Genomic DNA, 23,468 nt, shown 5'->3' with positions numbered 1-23,468 from the left:
TACATTCATGTTTTATTCTACGACAAAAAACACATCAGTTACATCATACTTAATTTTTTTTTTTTTTTAAATGGTTATGCTTCTTTAAAAAGACGGTTGCAATCAAGTTGCTAAATGGGACTACAAGCGGTGTTGGAGACATTATATGTCATCGAGCTGAACTGGTCTGGAGCACAGCTCGCTTGTGTTGGGCATTTGGATTTGTCTATGATTTAAGTATTTTCATGAATAGTGTTTTATAGTTTAGTATTTTTCTAATCATATCATATTGAAACATATTGAGACAGATTAACTTGTTGATTCTTTATTTTAATTAATATTATGAAGATACTATACCACAGAAGATGCTTACCAGTGCAGTCTGTCTCTTCCTGCTCTCAGCTGTGCAAACGTGAATAAATGTGTGAAAAGAATCTGAAAATTTAACTGTCAAAACTGCAACATTTACACTCCTCTATAAAATGTATAGCATATGTGACCGTATAATCTTTCGGACACGAAAAAGAATATTGAATGTTGTTCTCGATCCATGATGGAACTTGCAGGCATTTGATAGACTTGTTCCTCACGCCTCATTTCTGTTGTCTGTTAAGGTAAGCTGGCTGTGTGCATGCGAGCAATAACATTACACTCATTTGAATATGTCTGATGCTATGTTGGCACATTTATACATACAGTTTTAGGGCCTACTCACACTATGCCATCCGTACCATGCCCTGGCCCGTTTCCCGGATCGTTTGAGAAGTGTGAGTGCGCTGAATCGGGCTCAAGCACAGTTCACTTGGCCGGCCCTGGCCCAGTTGGAAGAGGTGTGCCTGAGCGCGGTTCACTTGAGCTTTGGCACGGTACACTTGTGTGTGAGTGCAAAACGCGCCAAAGCCCGAAACTGAAAGCAAGACGTGACTTTTACGGGACTGTTTCATATGGATTATTCATTCTTACTGTTCAGTGAACGCAAACTGCCGTAGTTTATTAAAGACGAGAATTCCTCACAGCAAGACAGCTGTGCGGCTTCAGCAGACCTCCTCATTCCTGCAGCACGAGAGCTTTATGATTGTTTTTGAGCACCAAAATTGGCGGATCTGTTCGCCGAAATATCTGACTGCATGTCCCTGCATCCCTAAGGACTGTTTGGCGAAATATTTGACTGCATGTCACTGCATAACAAACGACTGAAACGATATAACTAGAGAAATCTCCACTGTGCTGCTGAGTGTGAGAGCGCTTCTCACTGAACAGCGCAGCAGCGATGACGTAAGTGTGCCGAGGCCCGTTTGTGGTGTGAGCGCGGGCCGTCGGGGGAGATGGGAGGGGGGACAAGCGTGCTTTGGCCCGGTTCGAGGTAACTGTACCTAGTGTGAGTACGGCCTTAAAACTTTTACAACAATCGTAAAGCAAAACAGATGTATTTCCCACATAAAAACGATCCAAAAGGCACACAGGTCTATGTGTTTTTGCATATTTATTTGTTTCTAATATACAGCGTGGATTATAATATAAAAAACAAAGAGATTAACTCTTTGTCATGGAGCATATTTCTAAAAATAAGCTTGAAAAGTTGTCTATAGAAGGGTGGTGCTGACATCACAGGCAAGCGCCCCGAAGGCAGTGTAGTGTAGTGTAGTAATTAACAGTGTTTGAACACAGAGCTTATTATTCACAATCTTCGAAAAGCACATAGGAAAATCCTATAGGGATTTTATCGAGGGACCCAGTTTTATGGTAGCAGCCTATTAGCCTACAAAGTGACGTCATAGTTCCTCCACTCTATTGACCTTTTGATTTAGTGGCTAATTCATATCATTTGTGTGATCTCTTTTAGTATGATTTGCTCATCTTCCAGTGAGGGTTAGGGGTGGGGTTTGGGGACCTGCTTCCTTTTAAAAAGCATACACTTTTCTGACAACACAAAATTGTTACTGTATGTTTCCTCATGAGGGGCCTGTTTCAGTAAGGAGGTTCAACCAATTTGGAGTTTAAGCTTGAACTATAAGTTGATTTACTGAAAGATTAAACTCTGAGTTTTCAGTTTCAGAATAGCTGATCTGAGTTAGGTCAGTCAACTTTGAGTAGACCAACTCAGAGTTAAGCGTTCACACAGCAACTATAAAAAGCCATTATCAATGGAGCGCAGATATTATGAGTCACCATGGCAACATCTGAAAAAAAGAGATCAGTATTTCTTTCTCCAGCTGAACTTGATATGCTCATGCAAAGTTATAGCAAATATGAGCATATATTTAAACAAGCAATGGCACTGCATCAGTGAAACAGAGACAGATAGCGTAGGGAAACAGCTGCTTAAGTTAATGCGGGATTTTACACTTAAAGTACTTAAATATTTAGGAGTGGTAAAATAAGTAATGTTATGTGTGAAGTTTATAAATTTTATATAAAAGCAAAACTGGAAGAGCCATAAAAGATGTGCGAATAAAGCAGCGTTTCCATCCAATGAATCAAAGAGAACAACATCGTCACTTATTAAATAACTGTTGCCAAATATCAACAGTAAAAGCAGAATTTACTGCGGTAGAAGAAGCTGCGTCAATCTTTTCTTTATTTAATAAATGTACTTGCGTCTCAGAAGACAATGCTGACACACAATGAACACGTGGGGTTGTTTGAAGCCATGAGACACGAAGATCGGACACTCTTGACACGCTCCAGGTGCTCTGGAGGTAATTAATAATATTGTATAATAATACTGAAACGGTTAAGGTGTTTTAGAATGACCAAAACAACATTTCAGATGTGTTGCAGTGTGCTCAGCCTGCTGGTTAATCCATTCACAGACATTTTCATCATCATATGATCTCTTATAACCAACCTTTTTTTAAGCACATACTGGAAATTGTTCAGTAAAAGTGTTTCCCTCACAGTTTATGCACATCTTTTCTTATCGAATGAATGTTTATCCTACTCAGTTATGCATGCTTTTATTCATAATTTTAAAGGTTATGTGCATCATGACATTTCCATCAATCATTTGTATGCACATCTCCAAAATGAACATTAAAATAGGTGCGTGCACTTAAGTCTAAGGCAAGAAATACCACTTCATACCTTTTAAAAAGGGGAGGAGACCGACAGAAACTCAGAGTTTAGACAAAAAAAACTGCTCCTGACCAGGTTAGGTTCACAGGGTAAGTTAACAGAGTAACTGAGTCTTGAGTAAAAGTTAAATCTCTTTCAGAAACAGGCTTGACTTACCCTGCTTTCTTGAGTTTGACAAACCTGCCAGTTTGAAACGGAAAACCCAGAGTTCTCTCATTTCACGGTTAAAATACTCTAAGTTTTCACTTAAGCTCTTTTCTAAAACAGGCCCGAGATCTAGCTGGACATTCCACAACAGATCCAACTCCACAGCCCAACCCCAGATAAGAACACAGTTTTTGCAGTATGAAATGAAAAATCAGCATTAAAAGCAACCATGTTCTTTAAAAATGTCCTTTGTTAGTTCACCCTAAAGTATGTGTTAGTTGTAACATATCATGGGGTCAGATAACATTATCATTTCAACCAGGGTAAGTTGTAACCATCATCGGTGGCATAGCAGAATGTAGGACATGCATAATGCAAATGTTAGTGTTCATTTCAATAGATGTCTGATGTTTTTTAAATCAATCATTAACTGAATAAAATGATTGTTTAATTTGAAGTAATGACCAATGCGAATACACTAATGCAATAAACCCCATATAGTACATGTTTCACTTAAATACATAACAAAACCAAATTTAAAATAAGAACTGCATGCCTCAAAACACATCTTATTTGTTCCCTCTCCCTCTCTCTCACTCATAACTAGGATAACCAGAATATCCACGGTTCATATCTGTATGACCAAAGATAAAATATTAGCCTATTTTCAACTATTTATGCTGCTGATAACAAAATCATGTATTGTGCTGGTAAGTTTCTGTTTCACTTTGACTCTTTTAATCAAGTCGTTTGACCACAATGATCCAAGGCAGCCTTTTCAAAGCTATTCTCAGCACTGAAAGCCAGTTTGCACAATAGATGGCCATTTTCAGCATTGAGAACTTTGTTCAGAAAAATGCTTGAAAAAAAGATGCATTGTGGACATTTTTAAATGTGAAATGCTTATTGGATTTTTTTTCATTAGATCCACAAAACAGCATAGCTGCATTTAGCAAACACCAATTTAGCAGAATTTACAAAAAGCTGAAGAGGGTCTCATTTTAAATATAGCTACACACATTTAAAGTAAACTGGCCAACTGCAAACTTTTGCTGACATTCAGTTAACCAGAAATATATATATTTATTTACTTATTATGTGACATACTTATGTAAAATAATGTTTTTCTTTTTACTTTTTTCTTTATTTAATCAAGAAAGTATACATTTTCATTTAAGAATATGTTTTTCTCTTTTCCAAAACATAAAAAGCTGATTTGTTTGGATCAATGTATCAATGAAATACCATGAAAATAACGTGCAACAACTGACACCTGAAACTAATGATGATCCATTAGACATTCCTGTGACAGACGATTGGTCGAAGGCAATAATCTAGCCAACTGACTGGTAGCTGCACAAACTATAAGAAGGCCAGTTTAAGACTATTATTGCATGGCTTGGTGAAATTTTTCTTTCGATTTTGTAGGTTTTGTGTTGAGGGTAGTGGATAGTTGTTTTGACTTGGGTTGCTATGCGTGCTACAACAATGTGGATTTTAAGGTTTGTTGTTTTGCTTTGGTTCTTAATTGTGTTCTACCATTTGTTTTTGTTTTCTAAATGACTTTCTTTTTTGCAGTTATTCTTTAGCAGTACTTTTAGCCCATGGTGCATGTGATGACTATGATGGTATTGCAACTGGTAATTTATTATTATTATTTTCCCCTGTCAGCATTATTTTGACTAAACTTGTTTACATTGTTAATTAATTGTTTTCCTCTTGCAGTTTATGCCTACAACCCTGGTAGCAGTGGAGTCAGTCCTATGTCTAATCCCAGTCAGTCCATGCAGGAAGTGAAACAAAGTCTCTCTAACATTTATGGCTTGACTGATGTAACTGGACCAATCAGCAAGGATGCAGTTAAATGGGGCTTTGACACTACTTATCGCTCTCAGGCTGGCTCTTCAGGCACTCCCATGACAAATGAAAAACCAGGCTCTGAATCGCATACAAGCCAAGAAGGATTTCGTGTTGATTCAGTTGGAACTGGTAGTCTTATTTATGGTTCTGTGGGAAATGCAGTGAGTATGGGCATGTCTGGATATGATTCAAGTCCGTCAACTACTGTCCAAGGCGCTGAAGTCATCAGTTCTTCTGTCCTGAGCCCATTGCAGCAGAGCAGCTATTCTGTTTCTAAGCCAGTGCAGGTAGTTTCCTCAATTCCACTTCAAATTGGCAGTACATCTGTGGTGAAGCCCAGCAGCCAACAGTTCGTGCAGACTATTTACCAGTCCAGCAATGAGCAACCAGCAAGTTCTGGAACCATAGCCCAGTCTAACCCTCTGCAGTTATCCCTGCCCAGTGGCCAACAAATATCTCAGACTAGCTTGCAGTTTGCAGTGCCCTCTGGTAGATGGCCCCTTAAGCCTCTGAAAGGTAAACACCACCATCAAACTGGTTCCAGGCCAGTTCACAATGCAGCAATCAGCTCCTCCAAACCTTCCAAAGCCTCACAACCTAGCTTATCAATACTACAGTATGGTAGTGTGCCAAGTGACCTAGCTGTGGCTAGCTATGAACTTGTGAGCCAGTCAGGCAGCCAGCAATCAGCCCAGCCCAGTGGCCAAACTGTGAATCAACCAGGCATCATACAGACTCCCAGTGTCATTGACATCTCTGTGGTCCAGCCCAGTAGCCAGCTGATTCAACAGGCAGTTGATGCCTCTGTGGCCCAGGTCTCCAGCCAGCAGCTATTACAGGGCAGTCAATCGGTTTCCCAGTCAAATAATGTGGAAACTGTAGATGGAAGTTTTGTTTTTGTGGCACAGCCAAATGGACTGACTCCTCTCAAGCATCATAAAGGTAAACATCACTTTGGGTCAAAACCTTCCAGTAATAGTCCTCTTCAGGCACTAACATTTACTTCTGTAGATCAGTCCAGCAGCCAAATACCAGTACAAACCATCTACCAAACTGGGCCCCAAGCAGTTCTTCAACTGCCAGTACAAGCCAACTACCAATCTTCACCTCCATCCAAATGGCAAACACTGGTACAGGGTAGTCACCAGTCAGAGGTTCGGCCTACTTCCCAGCAGCAAGGAAAAACCAACTACCAATCTGGGCCCCGGTTTGTCGTTCAACAACCAGCACAAACAGTCCACCAGTCTGCTAGCCAGCCCACTGTGCCACAACTAGTAGAATCCATCTACCAGTCTGCTTCCCAACAGCCAGCCCAAGCTAGCTACCAGTTGGTGGAACAGCTAGGTGTCCAACAGCCAGCACAGGTCAGCTCATCTGTAGGCCATCTGCAAGCAGGACAGTCCAGCTATGAGTATGTTGTCAACCAGAATGGGCAAACCCTTTTCAAGCCAGTGCAGTCCCATGGGATTCATCAGATTGGCTCCAAACTGTATTCATGCCATGAACTACCACAGCACAGTTACAAGCGGAGACATCACTCTCCATCTACACACAGTCTTCCAAACGCAGCTCAGGTTATCAAGCCTGTTATTTTGCCCAGTGACCCGATTCCTGTGGATGTCAACTTCCCTAGCCCCCTCACATCTACTTTCAGACCTGCACATCTGCCTAGACATCCTAGCTTGCAGTCTGTAGTGCTTCAAAGTGAGCAGCCAGGTGTGCTAGAGATCCAACCCAGTGGTTTGTCTCATGCCAAGCCTGGACCAGTGAGTTATACTTTTGTATCTCAGCCCACTGGTCATCCTTCAAGACCATTGCAGCTGCTTAGCTACCAGCCTCCAGCAAAGCTATGGCAAGGTCTGTTTGGGCCCATAGTCAAGCCTAACCAACTGGGGTATTCCAGTCTTGAGGCACAAGTTCTCCCTAGCCATGTGTCTTCTGTTCCTGTACAGTTCGTTTCCCAGCCTCAAATGCTCCCAGCTAGTCTGTCTATCAGTCAGTCCAGCTCTTCCTCAGCTGTGCCAGTGCAGACCAGCTATCAGCCTCAGGTAGTGTCAAGTTCTGAGACTGTCTTCCAGCCTGTATCACAGACTACTTCAGTGGTTGTGCCATCAAGTTCCCTAACCTGGAGCACTCCAATGGCATCAAACTACGGGTCCGTGTTGCAGTCAGTGCAACCTGAACTTCCAATTCCAGTACAGGTGAATTATCAGACTGTCTCAGATCAAAATGCTCCTGGACCTGCTGGAAGCAATAGGCATTCATCATGGAAGTTGCTTAAGCTGTTGCAACAAGTCAAGTCCTAGGTGTTTGTTTGCGGTTTCCTTATGCTCGAGTTGTGATTGTCAATAAATTATTGTTACTGTATTTGTGAGTGGACTGTAGTGGTTTTTTTTTTTTTTTTTTTTTTTTTTATTATTATTATTATTATTATTATTATTATTATTTTATATATATATATATATATATTTATTTATTTATTTTGTTGTTGAAGTTGGTGGTTCATTCTCCTGTGGGTAACACCTCATAAATCAAGGACTACTCAAAGGAAAATAATTAACATATTTTGTATTTGAAGACTGAATGCAATAAAAAAAATTTTGTGAAAAGTCTGATCAGTAAAACATCAATATAGGACGGTCTCACCACAATCTCAGGGTAAGTATAAAGTAGAGGAACTATGACGTCAATTTGTAAGCTAAAACCTGGAAGAGAGTTCCAGTTCCCTCGTCCCAAAGTCAATAGGTTTTTTTTTTTAAATGGGATTTTAGGTAAATCGCTTAAATAAGCTTCGTAGCTAACAAACTCAAGATACTTTCACATTTTATTCTACAGCATAAAACACATCAGTTATATTACACTTGATTTTTTATTAATCGGTTATGCTTCTTTAAAAAGACTTTAATCAAGTTGCTAAATGGGACTACAGGCTGTGTCGGAGGCATTATACGTTATCGAGCTGAACTGGTCTGGAGCGCAGCTCGCTTGTGTTGGTAATTTGGATTTGTGATTTAAGTATTTTCATGAATAGTGTTTTATAATTTGTAGTATTTTTCTAATTGGGAATTCATATTGTGTGTAGATAGTGCCTTCACATGTAAAGGTTGTCGAGACAGATTCTCTTTTTATTTACAGATTCTCTCTCTTTTATTCTCTTTCCTGCTCTCAGCAATGCAAACGTGAATAAATGTGTAAAAAAAAAACACATATTAACGTAATTTCACTATGATCAATAGATTTTTCATTGAGTTTTTCTTCATCTGAACATATTTAACTGTCAAAACTGCAATATTTACACTCCTTCATAAAACATATAGCATATGTGACTGTATAGGCTGCTTTTCCCTGCACTTCAGGACAAAAAAAAGAATATTGAATGTTGTTCTTGATCCATGATGGAACTTGCAGGCATTTGATAGACTTGTTCCTCACGCCTCATTTCTGTTGTCTGTTAAGGTAAGCTGGCTGTGTGCATGCGAGCAATAACATTACACTCATTTGAATATGTCTGATGCTATGTTGGCACATTTATACATACAGTTTTAAAACTTTTACAACAACCGTAAAGCAAAACAGATGTATTTCCCACATGAAAACTATCCAAAAGGCACGCAGGTCTATGTGTTTTTGCATATTTATTTGTGTATAATATACAATGTGGATTATAATATAATAAACAAAGAGATTAACTCTTTGTAATGGAGCATATTTCTAAAAATAAGCTTGAAAAGTTGTCTATAGCAGGGTGGTGCTGACGTCACAGACGAGCACCCCGAGGGCAGTGTAGTCCCTTTATAGCCTAATGATAGCATTTAGTTCTCGCGTTTGCAGTTAACCAAAAGTGCTCAAAATTGTATTTCCGTGTGAGGATTATCCGGCTTGACAAAACGTGTAAGTGTAATGAACAGTGTTTGAACACAGAGCTTATTATTCACAATCTTCGAAAAGCCTATAGGAAAATCCTATAGGGAATTTATTGAGGGAACCAGTTTTATGCTAGCAGCCGATGTGCCTAAAAAAATGACGTCATAGTTCCTCCACTCTATTGACCTTTTGATTTAGTGGCTAATTCATATCATTTGTGTGATCTCTTTTAGTATGATTTGCTCATCTTCCAGTGTGGGTTAGGGGTGGGGTTTGAGGTTATATTTTAACAAGCAACACCACTGCATCAGTGAAACAGAGAAAGATAGCGTAGGGAAACAGCTGCTTAAGTTAATGCGGAATTTTACACTTGAAGTATTTAAATATTTAAGCATGGTAAAATAAGTAATGTTATGTGTGAAGTTTATAACATTTTTACACACATTCCTACTTTTATACCTGTTGATCAGTTTTATTAGATTTAAAAGTGCACTTGTGTGTCTGCCTCTATTGTTGATCAAGTGATAGAGGTTGATATGACATTTAGAATGTAAGCAGAACTAAACAATAGTTTTTAGAACGAGTAAAAATCCCATTAATCAACTTACAGTACATGTCAAGGTTCAGTCAATTTTGGCTAATTATTTATTAAAAAAGGACAAGCCATTCTTGTATGTGAATTTGTTCTTTGTGTGACTGAAATGTAGGCAATAGCTATGTGTCCATCCAACAATATGAATTAAATTTATGTGCAAAACTGGAATAGCCTAACGCATAAAAGATGTGCGAATAAAGCAGCGTTTCCATCCAATGAATCAAAAAGAACAACATCGTCACTTCCTGAATAACTGGCACCAAATATCAACAGTAAAAACAGAATTTACTGCGGTAGAAGAAGCTGCATCAATCTTTTCTTTGTTTAATAAATGTACTTGCGTCTCAGAAGACAATGCTGACACTCAATGAACACGTGGGGTTGTTTGAAGCCATGAGATGCGATGATCAGACACTCTTGACACGCTCAAGGGGCCTCATGTATCAACGCTGCGTACGCACAAAAACTTTGCGCATGCTAGATTTCACCCTGAGAATCGCTCACGTTTGGATTTACTAACGATGAACTGAACGTGGGAATTTGCGCAGCTCCCTACCAGCTTTATGGCTGGCGTACGCACATTTTTTTTGCGTGTCTGTTTTATTTCCATTGGCGACTCCTAGAGGCAGTTGTGTTAAATTGCACTCTACAAAGTGTGAGACGGGTTCATCCGCATGTCTAGTATATAAGGTTTCCGTACCATACAGTTGACCATGCAAACATTAAAGCGCAATTTGCAGCGGTCGCCGGTTTTCCCAATGTAATCAGAGCGATCTACTGCACACATATTTCTATAAAGGCACCATCTGAGGATGAACTGGCATACGTGAATCAGAAACATTTACATTCAATAAACGTGCAAATTAAATTTGATGCACAGACTTATTAATGATTCCTACTTGTCTTTCTCATGATAAAGAGTATATAGGCAAAATCTGATATGTAGCGGGGGGAAAAAAAAGAGTAAGTTCTTTAGCCGCTGGATTCGAACTGAGTTTATGCTTGAATGTGTCAAAAAATGTTGCCATGGGTTTAATGAGCTGCGCTACTTAGGCTGTTGAAGGTACTATACAATTTTACACCTATAGATCTCACTATTTCTTTTTAATCCACTCAGTGCATTGTTCAGACCCAACTGTGTTAACCGCATCAGCTAAACTCTCCCAACTATAAAAAAAAACTCTCCCCACTATAAAAAAACTCTCCCCACTATAAAAAAAAAAAAACTATTTTTTTCTTTCTCTTTTTGCTTGATTTTGCCATTGCCTTTTCGTTGGGTTTTGCCAAAGTAGAGTCATTAGCATATTTATACGGGGGCGGAGGCAGGGAGAGGTTTTGTGCTCGTGCATGTTGCGCTCAGTTTCACGTTCATTTAGATGTACAAACAGAATATGCGTGAGATTCAGTGTACGCAGTGTTTCATACATCTGAATTTTTTTCTGCATACACACTTTTACAGCTTAGTGCATACGCAATGTTTTAGTATGATTTCCATGCAAGTCTTCGTACATGAGGCCCCAGGTGCTCTGGAGGTAATTAATAATATTGTACAATAATACTGAAACGGTTAAGGTGTTTTATAAACAACAAAACAACATTTCAGATGTGTTGCAGTGTGCTCAGCCTACTGGTTAATCCATTCACAGACATTTTCATCATCATATGATCTCTTATAATAAACCTTTTTTTTTAAGCACATATTGGAATTTGTTCAGTAAAAGTGTTTCCCTCGCAGTTTATGCACATATTTTCTTATCGAATAAATGTTTATCCTACTCAGTTATGCACATTTTTTATGCATATTTTTAAAAGTTATGAGCATCATGAAGTTTTCATCAATCATTTTTATGCACATCTCCAAAATGAGCATCAAATAGGTGGGTAGAAATTTAAGTCTAAGGCGAGAAATACAGCTTCGTCTTTAAAGAAATAGAAACTGAGAGATTAGAGAATAAAACCTGCTCCTGACCAGGTTAGGTTCACAGGGTAAGTTACCAGAGTAACTGAGTCTGAGTTAAAGTTACCTCTCTTTCAAAAACAGGCTTGACTCACCCTGCTTTCTTGAGTTTGACAAACCTGCCATTTTGAAACTGAAAACCCAGAGATCTCTCATTCCACGGTTAAAATACTCTGAGTTTTCACTTAAGCTCTTTTCTAAAACAGGCCCGAGATCTAGCTGGACATTCCACAACAGATCCAACTCCACAGCCCAACCCCAGATAAGAAAACATTTTTTGCAATATAAATTGTAACTGAAAAATCAGCATGAAATGCAACCATTTTCTTTAAAGATGTTCTTTTTTTTAGTTCACCCCATGGCATGTGTCAGTTGTAACATATCATGGGGTCAGATAACATTATGATTTCAACCAGGGTAAGTTGTAACCATCATCGGTGGCATAGCAGAATGTAGGACATGCATAATGCAAATGTTAGGGTTCATTTCAGTCGATCTCTGATGTTTGTTAAATCAATCATTAACTGAATAAAATGATTGTTAAATTTGAATTAATGACCAATGCGAATACACTAATGCATTAAATCCCATATAGTACATGTTTCACTTAAATACATAACCAAACCAAATTTAAAATAAGTATTGTAAGCCTCAAAACATGTCTTATTTGTTCCCTCTCCCTCTCTCTCACTCATAACTAGAATAACCAGAATAACCACAGTTCCAAATAATGTCTTACACTATTTGTATGACCAAAGATAAAATATTAGCCTATTTTCAACTATTTTTGCTGCTAATGACAAAATCATTTACTGTGCTGGTAAGTTTCTGTTTCACTTTGACTCTTTTAATCAAGTTGTTTGATCACAGTGATCCAGGACAGGCTTTTCAAAGCTATTCTCAGCACTGAAAGCCAGTTCGCACATCAGATGGCAAATTTAGGCATTGAGAACTTTGTTCAGAAAAATGCTTGAAAAAAAGATGCATTGTGGACATTTTTAAATGTGAAATTGGATTCTTTCATTAGATCCACGAAACAGCATAGCTATTTAGCAAACACCAATTCCGCTGAATATTTGTTAGCAAAAGCTAAAGAGGGTCTCATTTTGAATATAGCTACACACATTTGAAGTAAACGGGCCAATTGCAGACTTTTGCTGACATTCAGTTAACCAGAACTTTTTACTCTTTTCTTTATTTAATGAAGAAAGTATGCATTTTCATTTAAGAATGTGTTTATCTCTCTTCCAAGACATAAAAAGCTTTAAATGTATAAATTAAATTACATACCATGTAAATAACGTGCAACAGTTGCCACCTGAAACTAATGATGATCCATTAGACATTCCTGTGACAATTGATTGGACTGAGGCAATAATCTAGCCAACTGACTGGTAGCGCACAAACTATAAGAAGGCCAGTTTAAGACTAATACTGCATGGTTTGGTGAAATTTTTCTTTGTATTTTGCAGCTGATGTGCTGAGGGTAGTGGATGGTTGTTTTGGCTTTGGTTGCTATGCGTGCTACAACAATGTGGATTTTAAGGTATGTTGTTTTGCTTTGGTTCTTAATTACGTTTTACTATTTAACTTGTTTTAAAAATGACTTTCTCTTTTGCAGTTATTCCTTAGCAGTACTTTTAGCCCTTGGTGCATGTGATGACGATGATGGTATTGCAACTGGTAAGGTTTATTTGTTTTTTTTTTTTTCCCAGCATTATTTTAACTTGATTTGTTTGCTTTAATTGCTTGTTTTCCTCTTGTAGTCTATGCCTACAGCCCTGGTAGCAGTGGAGTCAATCCTGTATCTAATGATCCTGGTCAGTCCAAGCAGGAAGTGAAACCAAGTCTCTCTAATTTTTATGGCTTGACTGATGTATCTGGACCAGTCAGCAAGGATACAGTTAAATGGGGCTTTGACACTACCTATAACTCTCAGGCTGGCTCTTCAGGCACTCCCATGATAAGTGAAAAACCAGGCTCCGAATCGCATACAAGCCAACAAGGATTTCAAGTTGATTCGGTTGGAAGTGGTAGTCTTGTTCCTGGCTCTGTGGGAAATGCAGTGAGTATGGGCATGTCTGGATATGATACAAGTCAGTCAACCACTGTCCAAGGCGCTGAAGTCATCAGTTCTTCTGTCCTGAGCCCATTGCAGCAAAGCAGTTCTGTTTCTAAGCCAGTGCAGGTAGTTTCCTCAAATCCACTTCAAATTAGCAGTACATCTGTGGTTAAGCCCAGCAGCCAACAATTAGTGCAGACCATTTTCCAGTCCAGCAATGAGCAACCGGCGAGTTCTGGAACCATGGCCCAGTCTAACACTTTGCAGTTATCCCTGCCCAGTGGCCAACAAATATCTCAGACTAGCTTCCAGTCTGCAGTGCCATCGGGTAAAAGGCCCCGTAAGCCTCTGAAAGGCAAACCCCACCATCAAACTGGTTCCAGGCCAGGTCACAATGTGCCCATCAGCTCGAAACCTTCCAAAGCCTCACAACCTAGCTTATCGATACTACAGTATGGTAGTGTGCCAAGTAGCCAAGCAATGGCTGGCTATGAACTTGTGAGCCAGTCAGGCAGCCAGCAATCAGCCCAGTCCAGTGGCCAAACTGTGAATCAACCAGGAATCATACAAACTCCCAGTGTCATTGACATCTCTGTGGTCCAGCCCAGTAGCCAGCTGATTCAACAGGCAGTTGATGCCTCTGTGGCCCAGGTCTCCAGCCAGCAGCTTTTACAGGGCAGTCAATCTGTTTCCCAGTCAAATAATGTAGATGTGGTTGATGGAAGTTATGTTTTTGTGGCACAGCCCAATGGAGTGACTCCTCTCAAGCATCACAAAGGTAAACCTCACTCTGGGTCAAAGCCTTCCAGTAATAGTCCTCTTCAGGCACTTACATTTACTTCTGTAGATCAGTCCAGTAGCCAAATACCAGTACAAACCATCTACCAATCTGGGCCCCAAGCAGTTCTTCAACTGCCAGTACAAGCCAACTACCAATCTTCACCTCCATCCAAATGGCAGACACTGGTACAGGGTAGTTACCAGTCAGAGGCTCAGCCTACTTCCCAGCAGCAAGGACAAGCCAATTACCAGTTTGGGCCCTGGTCTGTTGTTCAACAACCAGCACGAATGGTCTACCAGTCTGCTAGCCAGCCCACTGTGCCACACCTAGTAGAAGCCATCTACCAGTCTGCTTCCCAACAACCAGCACAAGCTAGCTACCAGTTGGTGGAACGGCTAGGTGTCCAACAGCCAGCACAGGTCGGCTCATCTTTAGGCCATCTGCAACCAGGACCATTTAACTATGAGTATGTTGTCAACCAGAATGGGCAAACCCTTTTCAAGCCAGTGCAGTCCCATAAGATTCATCAGACTGGCTCCAAACTGTATTCATGCCAAGAGCTACCAAAGCACGGTTACAAGCGGAGACATCACTCTCCATCTTCACACAGTATTCCAAACCTTGCTCAGGTTATCAAGCCTGTTATTTTGCCTAGTGACCCGATTCCTGTGGATGTCAACTTCCCTAGCCCCCTCACATCTACTTTCAGACCAGCAGATCTGCCTAGACATCCTAGCTTGCAGTCTGTAGTGCTTCAAAGTGAACAGCCAGGTGTGCTTGAGGTCCAACCCAGTGGTTTGTCTCTTGCCAAGCCTGGACCAGTGAGTTATACTTTAGTATCTCTGCCCACTGGTCATCCTTCAAGGCCATTGCAGCTGCCTAACTCCCAGCCTCCAACCAAGCTATGGCAATATCTGTTTTTGCCCATAGTAAAGCCAAACAAACTGGAGTATTCCATCTTTGAGGCGCAAGTTCTCCCTAGCCATGTGTCTTCTGTTCCTGTACAGTTTGTTTCCCAGCCTCAAATGCTCCCCGCTAGTCTGTCTATCACTCAATCCAGCTCTTCCCCGGCTGTGCCAGTGCAGTCCAGCAATCAACCTCAAGTAGTGTCAAGTTCTGAGACTGTATTCCAGCCTGTATTGCAGACCTCTTCAGCGGTGGTGCCATCAATTTCCCAAACCTGGAGTATCCCAGTAGTGTCAAACTTTGAGTCTGTGTTACAGTCAGTGAAACCTGAACTTCCAATTCCAGTCCAGTTGAATTATCAGACTGTCACAGATCAAAATGCTCCTGGACCTGCTGGAAGCAATAGGCATTCATCATGGAAGTTGCTTAAGCTGTTGCAACAAGTGAAGTCCTAGGTGTTTGTTTGCTGTTTCCTGATGTATGCTTGCTTTGTTGTTAATAAATTATTGTGGACTTATTTGTGTATGGATATTTTTTTTTTTTTTAAATTTATTATAAAGTTTCAAACTTAACTGCTTCTGAGAAAAATTGAACATTCAAAATTTAAGAAAAATCAATTTTACAGAAACTTTATTTCCCTTCTTAGGACAAAAAAAAATCCAATGTACTGACAAAATACATGAGTAATGTAACCATAAATTGTTAAATGCACTGCTATTTATATGCTACATATACGATGCTTGATTTAATGTGTTTATTGATGATTAATTCAGCTTTAAAATCTACTTGTGTAAAACTTTTTTTTTTTTTTTTTTTTTTCATGTGGTTCTTAAGTTTTATTTTAAATCTAAACAGAACATGTATTGACAAGTGTCCAAAGACATGTGGTAAAGGATTAACTAAAGAGTGTGTGGAAAAAGTGTGAGTGGTGGCATGCAGATTGGTGATCTCTAACGTAGTGCTGGTTTGTGGCTGGAAGGGTATCTGCTGTGTAAAATATATGCCAAAGTAGTTGGTGGTTCATTCCCTGTGGGTTATCCCTATTAAATTAAGGACTAGCCAAAGGAAAATAAATGAATATTATTCTTGTTTTTGAAGTGCTTTTGAGTGCTATAAAATTAATTTTGAGTGATAAGTCTGATCAGCAAAACATCAACATGAGACTGTCCCACCAAAATCTCATGATAAGTATTAACCTTTTGATTTAGTGGCTAATTCATATCATTTGTGTGATCTCTTTTAGTATGATTTGCTCATCTTCCGGTTAGGGGTGGGGTTTAGGGACCTGCTTCCATTTAAAAAGCATACACTTTTCTAACAGTACATAAAATAGTTATGTTTTCCTCATGAGATCTACAGTAGCTGGATATTCCACAACAGACCAGGCTCCACAGCCCAACCACAGATAAGGACACATTTTTTGCAATATGACGTGTAACCTAAAAATTAGCTCTAAATGCAACCATGTTTTTTTTTTAAATTCTTTTTTTAGTTCACCCCAAAGTATGCGTTAGTTACCAAATCATGGGGTCAGATAACATTATGATTTCAACCAGGGTACATTGTAACATTATCAGTGGCATAGCAGAATGTAGGACATGCATAATGCAATCAGCTGTTAGTGTTCATTTCAGTCGATCTCTGATGTTTGTTAAATCAATCATTAACTGAATAAAATGATTGTTCAGTTTGAATTAATGACCAATGAGAATACACTAATGCATTAAATCCCATATAGTACATGAAATTCTTCACTTAAATACTTAAAAACCAAATTTAAAATAAATCTGCATGCTTCAAAGAACATCTTATTTGGGTCGGTACGGGTCACCTTTATCAGGCTTGCGTTTCCACTACCGAGGGTACCCTTTTGGTGGGCGTGGTGTATGACAAAGTTTCAGTTGCATCATTCCCGCTCAAGGAAATTTCTACAATACAGCCATACGGGTTGCTCACATATCATATGAAAAGCACTTCTCACTTCTCACTTCTGAACATGTATGAACACATACAGACCCTTACAGTCACCGATGTTACCAACTACAGAAAAACTACACAAAGCATTTTGTCCTTAATTAGGTTCAAAACAACACACAAAAAAGCCTACAGTCAGTGAAAACCTCTCCTCTGTGTCTGTAATTTTCAGCAGCACGTGTAGCCTCTGTTAGAGAGTCATTTCATCATTCGAAGTTTTTATTAGTCCAAAAGGTGATGATAAAAATTAAAACAAGGCAGTTTGTTCATGTTTGCTGAAGAAATAATGTGCTCCTTTTTTCCGGCTTCTCCTTTTTTTTTCGGGTAACTCTCGCGTTTGTCAGTATCTGACAGCATCGGGTTTCAAAACCACATCAATAATCAAGCACATGTTATTATCATCAGCTCAAGAAGTTTGTTATTTCAGATATAGACGCGTGGCGAGCGCTCGAAAGAAAGCGAAACCACTTGCGCTTCAGACTGGCTCGTAAAAAACTATGAGGCACAGGGTAGATTCTGATCTACTCCATGGCTTTGTGGCTGTTCATCAAAACAACGACAAGGTTTGTTTGAGCCCGGCTCAACCATGGCTCTTTATTATATATGTAAGTCCGCTGTAATCTCTCGCTGTGTATTTCAAACATGGCGGGTTTTTTGTTTTCATTCTGGCTTGTTGCTTAAGCGAATGACGTATCTCTGTAAACCAATAGCATTCAGCTGCGCGTCTAGCTCTGCCTTTAGGTACCCTTTCTCATGTTTGGTACCCTTTCGAAAGGGTGTTGAAAAAGTGGTAAGGTACGGTTCGGTTTGGTACGCCTTTTGACAGTAGAAACGGCCATAAAAGCATACCAAACTGAACCGGACCATACCACTCAGTGGAAACGGACTATAAGATAACCAGAATATCCAGTTTCAAATAATGTCTTACACTATCTGTATGATCAAAGATAAAATATTAGCCAATTTTCAGCTATTTTTCCTGTTAATGACAAAATCATTTAATGTGCTGGTAAGTTTCAGCTTCACTTTAATGCTTTAAAACAAGTCGTTTGACCACAATGAGCCAGGACAGGCTTTTCAAAGCTCACGCATCAGATGGTAATTGTAGACTTGATGCTAGAAAATTCTTGCAGAAAGGGGCATTATGGACATGTGAAATGCTGATTGAATTATTTCATTAACTTTTTATAAGTCATAAATTAAAAAGCTTTTAAAATGTTTTTAAAAAGCACGATTTTATTGCATTCTCATAGTAAAAAAACATTAATAAGTATAATAATGGCACTTGTATGCACTGTTGTGACTGTTGAAGTAAGAAGCCCTGCATTCACTCTTTCTGGGACCCATGCAGCTTTCAATACACCACTGAACATCATGAAATAGCCTTAATGACAAAAATAAGATGTGAAAGCATTCTACTTAACACTGACTTTTACATAAAACTTTGTGTATCTGTGTTTTTGTTACAATGTTGAATAAAATGTTCAAATGTGCATCAGCTTCAACAACTGGACACTAGAGATGCAACGGTGTAAAAAACATTTTGTAATATGATTATAGTGACCAAAATGATCACAGTTATCAATATTATCATGGTCTTGTTAAACTTTTCTACATAAGACATGTCACATTATTGCATGCCTACATTAAGTTGCAGTGATTTTACTTAAAGGGCTGTGATGCATTTTACATGCAATAAGCAAATATGGCAATTGTAAACTACAGTATTAGACAGGGATAGTTATTTAAAGTAAAACTTTATGGAATGGTATAATATGGAGTATCTTGACTGCAACAATATTTGCAAGAGGAAGAAGCAAGTGTTTCTGCAGTAGAACACACTACAGATTTGAGTATTGGCAATCTCTTCTCTTTGCAGACATACAGTATTAATGTTTTTTGCTTTTCTCCACCCACTGAACGCTCTTCTTTCTAAGTTAACAGAAAATAATGTTCCATGTTTAATGTTTATCTGCCTCGTTATTGTGATTATGTTGCAAACAGGATTAGAGATCCACAAAACAGCATACCTGCATTTAGCAAACACCAATTCAGCAGAATATAAGTTAGCATGAATTGAAGAGGATCTCGTTTTGAATATAACTACACACATTTTAAGTAAATTAGCCTGTTGCAGACTTTTGCTGATATTCAGTTAACCAGAAATATATATATTTATTATGTGAAATACTTTGTTTTTCTTTTACTTTTTTTAAATCAAGAAAGTATATGTTTTCATTTCAGAATATGTTTATCTCTTTCCAAGACATAAAAAGCTTATTAGTTTGTATAAATGTATTAATGAAATTACATACCATGAAAATAACGTGCAACAACTGACACCTGAAACTAATAATGATCCATTAGACATTTCTGTGACAACCGATTGGTCTGAGGCAATTTTCTAGCCAACTAGTTGCACACTATAAAAAGGCCAGATCAAAAGTAGCACTGTATTGTTTGGTGAAGCTTTTCTTTTAGTTTGTAGCTTCTGTGCTGAGGGAATTGGATGGTTGTTTTGACTGGGTTTACTATGTGTGCTTCAACAATGTGGATTTTAAGGTATGTTGCTTTTCTTGTGGTTTTTAATTGTGTGTTTTACCATTTACCTTGTAATTAAAATGAATGTTCATCTCTTGCAGTTACTCTTTAGCAGTACTTTTAGCCCTTGGTGCTTGTGACTACGATGATATTGCAACTGGTAGGTTATTTATTATTATTATTATTATTATTATTATTATTATTATTATTAAGCCAGTTTATTCAAACTAATTTCGAGAGAAGCACGTGATTATGATTGAGCACGGCTGGTTCTGCATTAGCATGCATGATCGACCAATCAGGCCATTCCTGACCCACTATAAAGAGCCAGGGTTTTTTCCACTACAGTCACTTTCGATTTGAAGAATCCCTCCTTCCACCCCTACCTTCTCACCTTTCCCTCCATAGTGCTAGTCACTGGGCCACCGTGCTGCCCTGTCGCCTCACAGCAAGAATGTAACCGGTTCTAGTCCTTTAACAGGCTGGTGGTTGTTTCTGTGTGTAGTTTGCATGTTCTTCCCATGCTTGCGTAGGTTTTCCCCGGGTCCTCCGGTTTCCTCCCACATTCCAAAAACATGCACAAGTAAATTGATAAATCTAAATTTGCAAAACAGGTAATCTCATAATGCAGCATATCTTTTAATAGCATTCAATTTTTAGTCATCAGCTCTTATCAAGGGGGAGTTGTCGAGATCTACCTGAGCTCAAGCCTCCCCTCTCTTCCTCCAAACGGGAGAGAGCCCAGGGCTCAAGAACCTTCGAGCTCAGGGCTCTCTCCCGGGACAGCATGCCAAACTTGCTTATCAATCATCAGCTAAGTGTGAACTCTTGAAATCAGTTTTTGTTAATTGGTTTTTCTTTTTGTAGTTTATGCATACAGCCCTGGCAGCAGTGGAGGCCATCTTGGATCTAATAATCCTAGCCAGTCCATGCAGGAGGTGAAACAAAGTGTCCTTGACTTTTATGGTGGAAATGTTGTAGCTGGGCCAGTCAGCAAAGATAAATGGGGCTTTGAGATGGGAAGCTACAGCTCTCAGGCTGGATCTTCAGGCGCTCCGATGACAAGTGGAAAACCAGGGTCCGGTTCTCATATTGCAAGCAAACAAGGATTTCATGTTGATTCAGTTGGAACTGGTAGTCTTGTTTATGGTTCTGTGGGAAATGCGGTGAATATGGGCATGTCTGGATATGATTCAAGTCAGTCAACTTCTGTCCAAGGCTCTGAAGTCACCAGTTCTTCTGTCCTGAGCCCATTGCAGCAAAGCAGTTATTCGGTTTCTAACCCAGTGCAGGTAGTTTCCTCAATTCCACTTCAAATTAGCAGTACGTCTGTGGTGAAGCCCAGCAGCCAACAGCTGGTGCAAACTATTTCCCAGTCCAGCAATGAGCAACCAGCAACTTCTGGAACCATAGCCCAGTCTAGCCCTCTGCTGTTGTCCCTGCCCAGTGGCCAACAGATATTTCAGACTAGCTTCCAGTCTGCAGTGCCATCTGGTAGATGGCCCCTTAAACCTCTGAAAGGTAAACACCACCATAAAACTGGTTCAAGGCCAGTTCACAATGCACCAATCAGCTCAAAACCTTCTAAAGCCTCACAACCCAGCTTATCAATATTACAATATGGTGGTGTGCCAGATAGCCTTGCTATGGCTAGCTATGAACTTGTGAGCCAGTCAGACAGCCAGCAATCAGCCCAGCCCAGTGGCCAAAATGTGAATCAACCAGGCATCATACAAACTCCCAGTGTCATTGACATCTCTGTGGTCCAGCCCAGTAGCCAGCTGATTCAACAGGCAGTTGATACCTCTGTGGCCCAGGTCTCCAGCCAGCAGCTTTTACAAGGAGGTCAATTGGTTTCCCAGTCAAATAATGTTCAGCCAGTAGATGGAAGTTATGTTTTTGTGGCTCAGCCAGGTGGACCGACTCCTCTCAAGCATCACAAAGGTAAACCCCACTTTGGGTCTAAACTTTCCAGTACTAGTCCTCTCCAGACACTAACATTTACTTCTGTAGATCAGTCCAGTAGCCTAAAACCAGTACAAACCATCAATCAGTCTGGACCTCAATTTGTTCAACAACCAGCACAAATAATCTACCAGTCTGCTAGCCAGCCCACTGTGCCACAATTAGTAGAAGCCATCTATGAATCAGAGACCCAGCCTGCTTCCCAACAACCAGCACCAGCTAGCTACCAGTTGGTGACTCAGTTGGGTGTCCAACAGCCAGCACAGGTCAGCTCATCTGTATCCCAACCAAGCCATCTGCAAGCAGGACAGTCCAACTATGAGTATGTTGTCAACCAAAATGGGCAAACCCTTTTCAAGCCAGTGCAGTCCCATGGGATTCATCAGATTGGCTCCAAACTTTATTCATGCCATGAACTACCACAGCATGGTTACAAGCGGAGGCATCACTCTCCATCTTCACACAGTCTTCCAAACGCAGCTCAGGTTATCAAGCCCGTTTTGCCTAGTGACCCGATTCCTGCTGATTTAAACGTCCCTAGCCCCCTCACATCTACTTTCAGACCAGCACATCTTTCTGGACATCCTAGCTTGCAGTCTGTTGTGCTTCAAAGTGAGCGGCCAGTTGTGCTAGAGATCCAACCCAGTGGTTTGTCTCATGCCAAGCCTGGACCAGTGAGTTATACTTTAGTATCTCAGCCCACTGGTCATCCTTCAAGGCCATTGCAGCAGCCTAGCTACCAGCCTCCAGCCAAGCTATGGCAAAATTTGTTTTTGCCCATAGTAAAGCCAAACAAACTGGAGCTTTCCAGCTTTGAGGCACAAGTTCTCCCTAGCCATGTGTCTTCTGTTCCTGTACAGTTTGTTTCCCAGCCTCAAATGCTCCCAGCTAGTCTGTCTGTCACTCATTCCAGCTTATCCCCTGCTTTGCCAGTGCAGTCCAGCTATCAGCCTCAGGTAGTGTCAAGTTCTGAGACTGTATTCCAGCCTGTATTGCAGACCTCTTCAGCGGTGGTGCCATCAAGTTCCCAAACCTGGAGTACCCCAGTAGTTTCAAACTTTAAGTCGTTGTTACAATCAGTGAAACCTGAACTTCCAATTCCAGTCCTGTTGAATTATCAGACTGTCACAGATCAAAATGCTCCTGGACCTGCTGGAAGCAATAGGCATTCATCATGGAAGTTGCTTAAGCTGTTGCAACAAGTCAAGTCCTAGGTGTTTGTTTGCTGTTTCCTGATTTATGCTTGCTTTCTGATGTCAATAAATTATTGTTAATGTATTTGTGTGTGGACCTAGTTTTTTTTTTTTTTTTTTTTGTTTTATTCTTATTTATAAAAAAACAAGCTTTGAGTATAAGAAATAGATTTTACAGTAAAGACTTTATTCCCCTTGTCTGTCCATCCTCAGGGGAAAAAAATCTGGATTATTGACACTGAAGTACATGAGTAATGAAACCACAAATTGTAAAATGAACTGCTATTGCACAAGATAATTGAATCAATGTGTTAAATGATAATTAAATCTGCATTAAAAATCTACATTCATTATGATTATATTGTCTGATTCTCCATCATAAAGCAGATGAATATCTAGTATTTAATCATGTGGTTTAGTTTTCTCATTTAACTCTGAACAGAACCTAATTTTAACAAAAGTGTCCAAAGACATATGGTAAAGGATTAATTAAAGTTTGTGTGTAGATTTGGTGTTTCTTAGTGTAGAGCTGGATTGTGGCTGGAAGGGTATCTGCTATGTAAAAATAA

General features: G+C 39.6%; 3 protein-coding genes across 6 annotated transcripts; all 3 read left to right on the top strand.

Annotated features, from left to right (window-relative positions):
* The first annotated feature begins 4,589 nt into the window (after positions 1–4,589).
* zgc:171750 lies at positions 4,590–7,428 on the top strand. 4 transcript variants are annotated; one of them, XM_087308080.1, is made up of 4 exons: positions 4,596–4,703; positions 4,780–4,829; positions 4,927–6,003; positions 6,073–7,428. In XM_087308080.1, the coding sequence occupies exons 1-4, from the start codon at positions 4,675–4,677 to the stop codon at positions 7,365–7,367; spliced, it is 2,451 nt and encodes an 816-aa protein (XP_087164206.1). In that variant the 5' UTR covers positions 4,596–4,674; the 3' UTR covers positions 7,368–7,428. The 4 variants fall into 4 exon arrangements, with proteins under 4 accessions (NP_001315621.2, XP_087164206.1, XP_087164205.1 ...); XM_087308079.1 differs by having other exon boundaries at positions 4,780–4,841; NM_001328692.2 differs by having other exon boundaries at positions 4,590–4,703; positions 4,780–4,841; positions 4,927–7,428.
* Positions 7,429–12,915: 5,487 nt separating this feature from the next.
* On the top strand, positions 12,916–15,743 carry si:ch211-146l10.7. The gene is made up of 3 exons (XM_087309288.1): positions 12,916–13,023; positions 13,099–13,160; positions 13,244–15,743. Exons 1-3 carry the CDS (start codon positions 12,971–12,973, stop codon positions 15,679–15,681), a joined length of 2,553 nt encoding a protein of 850 aa, XP_087165414.1. The 5' UTR covers positions 12,916–12,970; the 3' UTR covers positions 15,682–15,743.
* Positions 15,744–19,669: 3,926 nt separating this feature from the next.
* Positions 19,670–22,984, top strand: zgc:152652. Its single transcript, NM_001430904.1, has 3 exons — positions 19,670–19,762; positions 19,843–19,901; positions 20,609–22,984. Exons 1-3 carry the CDS (start codon positions 19,710–19,712, stop codon positions 22,918–22,920), a joined length of 2,424 nt encoding a protein of 807 aa, NP_001417833.1. The 5' UTR covers positions 19,670–19,709; the 3' UTR covers positions 22,921–22,984.
* The last annotated feature ends 484 nt before the right edge of the window (positions 22,985–23,468 follow it).

Source organism: Danio rerio, chromosome 24, assembly GCF_052040795.2.
Source record: "Danio rerio strain M-AB ecotype USA chromosome 24, GRCz13ab, whole genome shotgun sequence".
NCBI classification, from domain to species: domain Eukaryota; kingdom Metazoa; phylum Chordata; class Actinopteri; order Cypriniformes; family Danionidae; genus Danio; species Danio rerio.
This window is presented reverse-complemented; position numbering and strand designations above follow the sequence as displayed.

What these genes read in the sequence shown, in the direction of transcription:
- zgc:171750 (NM_001328692.2), top strand. Translation starts at nt 4,675, where the DNA reads ATGCGTGCTACAACAATGTGGATTTTAAG. An exon ending in ACAACAATGTGGATTTTAAG is followed by an intron (nt 4,704 to 4,779) that starts GTTTGTTGTTTT and finishes TCTTTTTTGCAG; the next exon opens with TTATTCTTTAGCAGTACTTT. An exon ending in CTATGATGGTATTGCAACTG is followed by an intron (nt 4,842 to 4,926) that starts GTAATTTATTAT and finishes TTCCTCTTGCAG; the next exon opens with TTTATGCCTACAACCCTGGT.
- si:ch211-146l10.7 (XM_087309288.1), top strand. Translation starts at nt 12,971, where the DNA reads ATGGTTGTTTTGGCTTTGGTTGCTATGCGTGCTACAACAATGTGGATT. An exon ending in ACAACAATGTGGATTTTAAG is followed by an intron (nt 13,024 to 13,098) that starts GTATGTTGTTTT and finishes TCTCTTTTGCAG; the next exon opens with TTATTCCTTAGCAGTACTTT. An exon ending in CGATGATGGTATTGCAACTG is followed by an intron (nt 13,161 to 13,243) that starts GTAAGGTTTATT and finishes TTCCTCTTGTAG; the next exon opens with TCTATGCCTACAGCCCTGGT.
- zgc:152652 (NM_001430904.1), top strand. Translation starts at nt 19,710, where the DNA reads ATGGTTGTTTTGACTGGGTTTACTATGTGTGCTTCAACAATGTGGATT. An exon ending in TCAACAATGTGGATTTTAAG is followed by an intron (nt 19,763 to 19,842) that starts GTATGTTGCTTT and finishes CATCTCTTGCAG; the next exon opens with TTACTCTTTAGCAGTACTTT. An exon ending in CTACGATGATATTGCAACTG is followed by an intron (nt 19,902 to 20,608) that starts GTAGGTTATTTA and finishes TTCTTTTTGTAG; the next exon opens with TTTATGCATACAGCCCTGGC.